A 10,937-nucleotide genomic window follows, 5' to 3' on the forward strand; every position below is an offset into this window, starting at 1 on the left:
GGGGAGCCCTGGGGCCCTGTCAGCTGTAGTCAGAAGGCTGCCTCCCACTACTCACCCTCCCTCCCCAGCCCAACCAAACTGCTTCCGATCCCTGCATGGGTCACACCCCGGCCCCTCTGCCTGTGCTACCCTCTTCAGCGTGCTTCTCACATTGTGTGCACTGGACTGGTGAGGGGTCAAGGGTCACTGCAGAGGGACCACGGCTGTGGTGGACTTTAGGCAGAGAGTGACAGAGGCAGATTTGCATCTAGAACAGTCCTTGGAAACTTGATGTGGCAGTTGCACTGGACAGGGGTGACAGGGACAGGAAGCTGTCACAGGCACCGGGGGAGAATGATGAGGGACTGAGCCAGGAGCACAGTGAGAGCAGAAGACAGATGTGGAGGGTCTGTAGCGAGTAGGGTGGATAAGAGCCAGTGACAAGATGTTCAGGGTGAGGCCAAGGAGGACCCAGCAGGACTGGGCCCAGGGCTGGGTGGGCAACTTCCCCAAACCCTGCCATGAATTCTGAATGTGCTTGGGGCAGGAGGAGGGCCAAGGCCAGCCCAGTCCTCTACCCTAGCACCTCTGTTGTGTATCCTCTCCTGACAGATCACACAGCTGAAAATTGAGAACAACCCTTTTGCCAAGGGATTCCGGGGTAGTGACGACAGTGACCTGCGTGTGGCCCGGCTGCAGAGGTGGGGGTTCCCAGGGGGTGGGATGGGCAGCCTGGGTTCAGGTACGTGGACTCAGTAACCCTCAAAGTACGTTCACTCTTTCCTGTCTCCCTCTGACTGTCCTCCCCGCTGCTCCAGCAAAGAATACCCCGTGATCTCCAAAAGCATCATGAGGCAGAGGCTCGTCTCCACCCAGCTGGCGGCCAAGCCCGACGTCAGCCCCCTGCATGGCCCCCACCAGGCACTGCAGCACTACCAGTATGAGAACGGGGCTCACATGCAGTTTGCTGGGGCCGAGCCACAGGACCTTCCCCTCAACACCTTCCCGGCCCAGAGGGATTCAAGCCTCTTCTATCACTGCTTGAAAAGACGAGGTAGCTCTCGCTGGTGTGGAAGCCCTAGAGGGTCAGTGGAGGGGTGCAGCTCACCTTGCACACACTCCCCACTACACATGGGAGCATGCATAGATGCACACCTGTGCGCATGTGCACGTGCACACACACGCACACATGGGAGAGCAAACTGAAGGGTTAGGAACCATGGCTGGGCTCAGCGCAGGGATGTTGGTTCTTGCTTTTAATGCAACCTTCAGAATCCTCACAGATAGCTCATGGCCTTGGTGTCCCCAGACACTGGTACCCCTCCCCAACTCCAGGTGTTGCTTTGCAGCCAATGCTTTGAGAGCCTCCACAGGGTGAGCAGACAGCACGAAACCTGCTGGACTCTGCCTCTGAGCAGGGGCGGAGGCTGAGGGGTCACAGTGCAGAGGTTTTGGATTGGGGCTGTCATTCATCAAAGCAACCTCAATCCTAGAACAGGGTCAACCTCGTTCTAGGGCTGCAGGCTCTCTGCCTCATCACACCAGGACTTGCAAAGGCTTCTTGAGAATGGAGATGAGCTACTGTGGATGTAGACTTGGGCCAGGACCACAGGCAACAGCACTGTGTGTGCTGAGCCCTGAGCCAGAACCAGCACATCTGTGCTCTGTCTGGTGCCAGGTCTCATCTATAAACCTATAGATTCCTTCATCTATAAACGAGGGGCGATTAGTGCTATTATACCAGAAAACTTCATGGGGTAACTGAAATTCTCTTGGAAATGAGTTTGGGGACTTTTGCTTGCAATCTAGAATGTTCTCTCAGCCCAGCTCGTAGGGACCAGTGGGCAGAGCTCTGGTACCAGTCCCATTAGATCTAAGGACCTAGACCAGGGGTTGGCAAACTGTGGCCCTTGGACTAAATTTGGCCTGCTGCCTGTTTTTATTTGTGTCTGTGAACCATACAAAACGGTTTTTACATTTTTTAATAGTTGAAAAAAATCAAAAGACTATTTCATGATATGCGGACATCATATGAAACGCAAATGTTAGCACCGTAAATAAAGCTGTATTGGAGCACAGCCATGCACATTTACTCACCTGCTGTCTGTGGCTGCTTTCATGTGACGACAGCAGAGCTGCGAACAGCAAGTCCTGGCTTAACATCGTCCACAGGCTCTGCGACTTCAAGCAACACTAAGCATGACAAAACCAGGGTTACCATAGGCTAATTGATATAAACAAGAGCTAAGTTCCTACAACATATTTCTGGTCATGAAAACACCATCAAACTTCTAGATAAAGATGCCAAACACTTCAACATTAAATATTGAAATAAATGTGAACTATATGTACATTTAGGAAAGATTAATTTAAAAAGGTAAGACAATGATTTTGCAACCTTATTCCAGTTCAGGGTGGCAGGTGGCTGGAGCCTGTCCTGGCAGCTCAGAGCACAAGGCAAACCCACTCACTCAGACAGGGACAAGGTAGACAGGCCAACTCACCGCATGTCCTCATCTTTGGGATGCGAGAGGAAACCGGAGTACCAGAGAAAACCCACGCAGACATGGGGAGAACCTGCCAACTCCACACAGTGGCCCTGGCCCAGAATTGGTTATTTTTCCTCATCAACATTATAATGAAATGATGTTGAATGAAACAACATTATTCATAGACCTATTGTAGTGGCGACAGATTCCACATGGCCCACAGAGCCTAAAATATTTACTATCTGGCCCTTTACAGAACAGTTTGCTCACTACTGACCTAGAGTGACTGGGCCACTTTCCAAGTTCAAGAGCTTAGTGCGTTCGAGAGAAAGGAGGAATCTGGAGAGGAGATGGAGAGGAGGGATGAGTGAGGGGTGAAGGAGAGAGCTGGGTAAGAGAGAGGGGCAAGTGCCTGATCAAGGAAAATGCCTCTACCTGGGGCAGAGGTGGGAGCAGGCCTTCAAACGTGGCCCACTCCCCAGCCCACCCTGCCCTGTGTACACACTCCCAGAGTGGATCTCTAGAGAAAACAGGAGGAGGTGAGCCAAGATAAGCCACAGGACAAGCGTTCTTAAGTTTGTCAAGTGGGCTGTTGCCCAAGTCCTGGGGCCTGGGTCATCCCTGGATTCCAGGAGGGGACGTGCCACTCCAGAGTCAAGTCCTCATGGTTGAGGATGGTTTGGGACAGTTAAGGTTATCTTTTCCCAGAGTATTAGCTTAGGCTCAAAAGTAGTCACCTTTTACTTATTTATTATCAGCTCCATTTCTTAATTTTGTAAACAATGTTATCTTGGAATCTGTGTAATGACAATTTCCTCTTCTGAAAGCAGCAGGAACATGCCTGCAGGTAACTTGGGCTTCCTAAAGGCCTTCCTGGGAGCTGAGGATTGAGGCAGAAACGCTGTGGCTTGTATTTCCTGGCTCATTCACACAGATGTGGCCTCTGGGCCTGGTTTGGTCTGGCAATTGTGTCTACTTTCCTTGGCCAGGGTGGGTCTAGTCTAAGAATGCCAGCACACATTAAGGCCTCTTCCCAGCCCCGAGAGTCAAGGCAAAGGATCAAAGCTGAGGGCCTCCTGGCTAAACACACGACTCAGTGCCCAGTGATGGAGTGTCCCTGTGCCTGTGGGCAAGGTCCACAATCTCACCATTTCTCGGCTGCTGCCACCTTATAAAAGCTGTTGCTGATTAAAGTGGTTTTGGGAGTGCCATGGCAACACAGGACAAGGGTGGGCCCTGAATGACAAAGGTAGGCTTATCCTGGCCTCCAGCCGGGTTGCTCTGACCCATGGGCTGGTGGGAATGGCTCTTCCTGAAGGTTTCTTTGTCTTCCAGCAGACAACGCCCGCCACCTGGACCTACCCTGCAAGCGCTCCTACCTGGAAGCCCCCTCTGCGGTGGGGGAGGATCATTACTTCCGTTCACCCCCTCCCTACGACCAACAGATGCTGAGCCCCTCCTACTGCAGCGAGGTGACCCCAAGAGAAGCCTGTATGTACTCGGGTTCAGGGCCTGAGATTGCCGGGGTGTCTGGGGTGGACGACTTGCCCCCACCCCCCCTGAGCTGTAACATGTGGACGTCAGTCTCTCCGTACACGAGCTACAGCGTTCAGACAATGGAGACTGTGCCTTACCAGTCCTTCCCCACGCACTTCACCACCACCACTATGATGCCTCGGCTGCCCACTATCTCCGCTCAGGGCGCCCAGCCACCAGGAAACACCCACTTCAGTGTCTACAATCAGCTTTCCCAGGCTCAGGGCCGAGAGCGGGGGCCCACCACCGCCTTCCCGAGGGAGCGAGGCCTCCCCGCGGTGTGTGAGAGGAAGCCACCCTCTCCACACCTGAACGCTGCCAACGAGTTTCTCTACTCTCAGAGCTTCTCCCTATCCCGGGAAGCTTCCGTACAGTACCACCCAGGAATGGGGACTGTGGAGAACTGGACTGACGGATGACTCCCAGGTCCCTCGACAGCCCCAGGACCATGTTGACCCAGCACTGACCTCTGTGGGTGGCCTGCACTACCAAGAAACATAGGAAGGTAGTTAAAGGGTGGGCTGTGTGCATGTGTGTGTGTGTGCACATGCATTTGGAGAGCCTTGATCTTCTGCCATACAATTGAGGCCATGACAAGGAACAAAACACAACTGTCTAGGATGTGCTTTTGGCTGTAGGACCTGGGTCCTTTGTTATCTGGCATCTCTTGAACATGCCCACGGGTGGGATGGGAGTTCATGTGAAATATTTAGAGATTTTATAATATAATATTTGACTTACTCAGGGCCAGGTGATGAGGTCCCTCCCACAGAAAGGTGGGGGAGGATTCTCTTCACTGGGGTGGGAGGGCTCTGTGCATACCTTAGTGGTCCTGGCCTTCTCTTTGCAAGGAGGCCTGAGAACCTCTGGCCCACTCCCTTGTCTTCTGAAGGTTCTATGACGCGACCCAAGAGGTGGGCCCAGCTAAGCCACAGAGCACACCCTTAGTGGAGCTGGCTGCCCAGTGAGTGGCCTGGAAATTCATCCCTGAGCTATGAGGGCTGATCTTCAGAGAGTGTCATGTGCTAAGTGCCACCTGATGGATATGAAAAAAACTTTTTTTTTTCCTTTAAGAGGAGGGAAAATGCAACCTATGGCATCTCTGTCATCATTCAGGGTTTCTTATAAAGTGCAAAGCCCTTCCCCCTCGGTCCCCAAGGCACAGTGCCACCTGATGGATATGAAAAAAACTTTTTTTTTTTCCTTTAAGAGGAGGGAAAATGCAACCTATGGCATCTCTGTCATCATTCAGGGTTTCTTATAAAGTGCAAAGCCCTTCCCCCTCGGTCCCCAAGGCACAAGCTCTCACTCCCTCTGTTGTGCAAGACTCAGCCTCTCAGGCCCCATCTGCATCCTGTGGCTGGCAATTATGAAACACACTTCACCTGGCAGCGTCCCCAGGAGACTGCGCTGGGGCTGCTGCCAGGCATCTACGGAGCCTGTTCTGCTCCCAGAAAATCCATGCCTCTGGAGCAGGAAAGCCCAACAGAAATAAAAACGAGAATCGAGAAAACATTCACTTCTTCCAGTAAATTCAGCCAGTGCGCTCAGAGGAGCAAGGACCATTCTTCTGCAGCGAGGTGGGTCCGAGTCCTCAGCCCCGCTCTTTAGCATTGAACATCACCAGACCATCCACGCGGCTGGTGCAAACTCTGTAATCCAAGTTGGGAAATCTCTAAACTCTTTGCATGCTGAATAGCTATTTATATATTATATAAATAAATAAAGAAATATATATATATATATATCTCACAAATGCAGGCCACATGTCAAATTCAGCTTTGCTCTTTACAAATGAATAAACTTTAAAAAAAAAAGAAATGTTGGAGGGGGTATTTGGAAAGACATCTATTTAAATTTTTATTACACACTTGATGTTAAAAAAACTAAGAATGGTTTAGAAAAACATATAAATAAATGAATAAATAAATAAATAAATAAATATATAAACACACACAGTACAGATTAAATTTTATTAGCAGACACATTAGCTAACAGGGGATATGGAACCTCAAGTGTTTTGTTATATAGCATGGACATTTTATTTTGCATATCGGAACATAAAGCCATTTTACAACTGTGAAGTGTGTGGATGCCCTTTACTCCTTCCTGACTTGTCATTTCTTGGCTCAGCCATGGTCTCTGCCTCCCTTCTGCTCGCATTTTTTCTCAAGGGCCAGATGGAGCCCTTGGTGCCACTGACCGTTTGTACCATGGAGCCTCTCAGCGTGGAGAGAAGGGTCCACGGAGCCACTGGACCGTGGACTTCATGCTGCTCTTCAGATGATGGGTCTGGGTCCCAGGGCCCACAGAGGCCCCGGAGGGGCAGGGTAGGCAGTGCCCAAGAGGCTGTTCCCTTTTAGTAGCCAACACACAACCTGGTGGTTTGGGGGAGGTAGTCTCCCCTATAGGGAATCCTTAGTGGGGTTTGTGCAGCTGCTTCAGAAAAGCAGCTTCCATCGGAGACGGAGGCTTTCCGAGCTCACCAGCCACCTGCACCCAGAGAGGAGTACGAGTAGGCCTAATGGAGCCCTCCCTCCACTTGCCCACTCCCCAGCCAGATCCCTGAAGCCTGGACACAGGTGGAGGGGAAAAGAGAGATGAAATCCAGTGTGGAGTCATCCCACTAGGTTAGAAGAGACGCTGGTGTCGGAAGTGCTGTTGGGTTTCCGTCCTAACCACCCCCTGCCTCTTGCCCTACCCCTCATGGCTCCTTCTCCAAAGCCGCTCACTGTCATCCACCATCTCCAGTGCAGGCTGCTACCTTTCCAATCTCGTCCTCATTGGGATTAGGATGAGATTTCCAGCTGGGCACAAAGTGAACCTTGTCTCCTGTTTCCTCAGAGCCCTGCCCTTGTGGCTCTAGGGTTTCTCCCTGACTGGACTTCTTCCTGCAGGAGGAGGCCAGGCCCCTTCTTCCCTTGCTGTTGGTTCCCACCTTGGGCTTGCTGATCACAGAGGAAAACTTAACTTGGTTCAGGGCACAGGGAAGGGGGCTCTTCCTAACTCACACCTGCTCTGTTCTTTTCTTTCTGGGTGAAGACTGCATCCTGGGATACTCTGCACCTTCTAGAATCCAGGCAGAGGGCTGGGAGCCGGCTGTGGGTTCCCAGGCTCACACCAGACACACAGTTGCCTGGGTCCCAGGTAAAGAAAGCTGCTTCTACAGGGGTGTTTTGCCTTTAGGCAGCTCACAGCTTCCTCCCAGCTTTCTGGGAAGCAGGAGGTCCTTGGTCTTCCCCACCTGGGTACGGCTGGAGCAAGGCCTGCAGTGGGATTTGTGGAACTTTCCGGCCCCTCTGAATCAACAAGTCAATAAAAAGGGGGCACATGGGATACCCGGGAACAAAGGGCACTATTCAGTAGCGCCAACAGGCCATACATCATCGGGCCAGAAACCTGCCACATGAAAAGGGTCTGCTTCTGCTGTGCCCTGCCTGGGAAGGAAAAAAAAAAAGAACGATGAACATTCATCTGTGAGGCCATCGGCAGGCAGCCCCAGGGCTCTGTTCTCCAGCCCAGGGCCAGGCACTGGGAAAGGCTGGTCCAGGCTCAGCCACCCAACTGCTCTCCCACAGTAGAGGAGCCTGGGATCACAAAAGGGAGAATGAAGAGAGAAGCTGGGTCAGGCTGACAAATTGTTAAAAAACCAAACCAACTTCCAGCCTCTGCTAGGCCTCGGGGGGTCAAGAGGCCTCGGCTGGCCCCACTAATGGAGCCTGCTGGAGGAGCAGCAGCCCCGGCCTCACAGTGTCTTATCTTACAACATAAAATTAAAACCCACTTAAAAGGCCGGAGGGCATGTTAACATTCCCCCTGCTGTCTAATTGAAGTAGTTCCCAGTGCAAAGGATTTCACTTGAAAGATGTCTCCCTCCGAGGCCCAGTCCTCCTGCTTGGCGGGCAGCAGAGGGGGCTGGGAGGGTGCGACTGTCATCTCTAAGACCAGCACCAGCTCAGGCCAGAGAATCCTGTTTGCTGCCACCACCCAGGCGGCAGGTGGCGACAGCGAAGGTTAGAACAGGCTGGGTTGTTCTGTATTTTTAAAAATTTACAAATTCATTAGCAGCTATGTCAGCAGAGGCCAGATCCCTGACAAGAAGCCCCGGTAATGATTCAAATATGGTGAGCTCCGCAGCAAAACCTGGCAGTTCCCGAGGCCAAGAGTTTTCTGTTCTATCCCCCACCAAGGCCCTCCTCCCTCCTATGCAAATCCGTTTCAGGTCTGGGAGGCATACGGAATCAATCAGGGCCATCCTGTAAAGGTGGTGAACTTGCACTGGCCATCCCCAGTAATGGGAACCAGTCAGCCCGAAGCCGGCTGGGACCGAAAGCCAAGGTGACAGCTATTAAGCAATTGTGTGCAGAACAAAATGGCAAAGGGGCCAGGTAATCAATTCAATTTCAATGGGCGACCCAAGCAACTGCAGCGTCTGTCGCAGCTGATTAGAGAGGGCCCGGCTGGAGCTTTCAATGCGAGCCCATCACAGATCAGAAACAGGCCCTGGATGAAAAGGGAAAGAACTGTCTCCTGAGAAGCAGGCGATGAAGGACTCTGTTTTATGTGACCGTGTTCTTCCTTCTCTCCTTGAAGAAAGAGTAGAAAAAAAGCAAGCAGTTGGGAGATTAGATAGTTTTCTTTTCAGCCATTTATCATTATGAAAGAAAGTAGACAGGGCAGGGGCAGAAAACTCTCCAGTGGGATTTCTGCAAAGTCTCACTAAGAAGGCCCAGGTTTACACTCTGCAGCTCCAGCGGCCCCCGCTGATTACCACAGCCTGACGGGGCCTGCAGAGCGTCCAGAGTCCCTCTTCCCTAACAAGGGCAAACAGGCCCCGTGCTCTGAGGATCACAGACATTCTCCTGCAGAAACCCCAAACCACCAAATTGTATCATTTGTGAAAATTAAAGTCTGAGTTAGAATAATGGGGAGAGGAAAAGATGAGACAGAGTTGTGCCAAGTCCCAGTGGGTTAGACCCCGATTGGGGCTCCCATTTGCTTGGGCCCTGCTGTGCTTGCCCCAGGTCAGCAATGGCCTGTCTGATGGTGGACCCAAGCAGCCAGCTGGTTCTCTGGTGCAGAGGGTGAGGGAGGCAGAGCAAGGGGGCGCCCACAGGCACAGAAGCAGAGAGAGAGACCAGCGATGAGGCTGTGGAGGGGACGAGAGAGGCTTGTGAGCAGACGGCAAAGGGTGCAGAACCAGGAGAGAGAGGGCCACTTTGGAGCCCAGGGCGGGGAAAGAACCTCTGGGGAAGGAGGCTTGGGGCTGGGGCAGGGCTGGTGGGGAGGGAGGAAGGGGGACTTAGAAGAAGAGAGCAATGGGTGCCATTATCAGGTCATTTTAGAAGAAGAATTACAAATGGTTGATTAACCTGAACAAACTTAACCTCACTAATAATCTAAATATCACTTTTGTCTAGCAAATTAACAAACATTTAAGAAAAGATATAGGGAGTCTCTCTCAATCATTGCTGAGTTTGCTATAGTCTTTCTGGAAAAAGCAATTTGGTAGCATGGACAAAGGCTCTAAAAGTGTTCATATCCCAAAGAAAATATCCAGCAATGTGAACACAGCTTAATGCTCTATAATCTTCATTGTGGTATTATTTTGAATAGCTCCAAATTGGCAGGAAGTAAATTGTGGTTAAGTAAATGATGATATACTCATATTCTGGAATATGATATAATCACTGAAATTATGTTTACAAAGTGCATTTAATGACATGGGGAATTGATTTAAAACTAAGTGAAAAAAGAGAATCATAATATAGAGTATGGACTCAAGAATATTTGAAAAGAAAAAAAAAAACACTGGTGTAGCCAAACAATAGATCATTAAGTAGCAATCAACAAGAGATTGAAATATATAAGTACATATATCCATTATATATTATGATAAAAAATTTCTGAGTAATATTTACGGTCTCCCATTTATGTAAAATACAAAGCAAAAACCTCTGTGTGTGTGTGTGCACATATATTTATTTGTGTGGTGAGTGATGTGTGAGCCTGTACCATGTATTTGTGTGTGTGATTGTGAGTGTGTGTGTGTGTGTGTGTGTGTGCGCGTGTGTGTGTTAGGGGCACAGAGAAGATGTAGGAAGAATTGTTTCTGATAGTTCCCTCATACATCTGTTTTGTTTGACTTATTACAATATGCCTGTATTACTTCTATAACTAAAAGATTTAATTAGAGGAAAAAGGAAAAGAAGTTGTGATTATAGAAGTGCCTGAAATAAAAGAAGAGTGGAAGAAACAGTGCCCACATGCTATGGCAGCAACTCTGGGAAGTGGTGGCTGCTGCCCATCAAGTGGAGGAGACTGACTTCTGGGCCCCTCGCCCTCCTCACCCTACTGCCCTACTAGTTTCCTCCTGACACTCAGGTGCTCCCTCTCAAGACGCCTCCTCTTCCTCCGGTAATGCTGCTGTGGTTCAAGGTCTGGGGCTTTAGCCTTCCCTTCCCACTAGCTACTCTCCCTGGGTGATGCCGTATCTTTCCTCAGCTCCTCGTTTCCCTCTTGAGACTGTCTCTGGAGATGTCAGGATCTTCATTGCACCCTGTTTGAACCTGAACCCATCATCCCCTCCCAACCTCCCCTTGTTGTTCTGTCTGGTGAATGGCAACACCAACTATTGTCCCCTTGCTCAAATCAGACACCCAAGCTTCTGTGCTGACTCCTTCCACTCCCTACCTGCCCACGTGCCAAATTACACAGAGTCTACCTCCTAAACAGCACATATCTGTTCACCTTTCCTCTCTCCCATCAGTCCTGGTAGCACCCTGGTCCTGGGCTGCCCACCCTCTAGTGTTAGCTGTGTGAGGCTGCGGAGCTTCAGGCTGCTGTGAGCAGCACCCCTGGGCACTTAAGAGTCACTCCTGGGGTTATTATGGCTGCTCAGCCATGTGGAGCCAGGGAACTGCCCGAGGAGGC

The 10,937-nt window shown here is 50.7% G+C and overlaps 1 protein-coding gene across 1 annotated transcript in view; it reads left to right on the top strand.

Moving 5' to 3' along the window:
• TBX4 (T-box 4) overlaps positions 1–4,478 on the top strand; it is a 25,706-nt gene extending 21,228 nt beyond the window's left edge. Inside the window, exons 7-9 of the mRNA XM_005858700.2 lie at positions 592–680; positions 798–1,033; positions 3,807–4,478. Of these exons, the coding sequence (XP_005858762.1) occupies positions 592–680; positions 798–1,033; positions 3,807–4,423 (942 nt within the window). The 3' untranslated portion in view covers positions 4,424–4,478. The remainder of the gene's footprint in view (positions 1–591; positions 681–797; positions 1,034–3,806) is intronic.
• Positions 4,479–10,937: the final 6,459 nt, after the last annotated feature.

Source organism: Myotis brandtii, unplaced genomic scaffold, assembly GCF_000412655.1.
Source record: "Myotis brandtii unplaced genomic scaffold, ASM41265v1 scaffold120, whole genome shotgun sequence".
Classification (NCBI taxonomy): domain Eukaryota; kingdom Metazoa; phylum Chordata; class Mammalia; order Chiroptera; family Vespertilionidae; genus Myotis; species Myotis brandtii.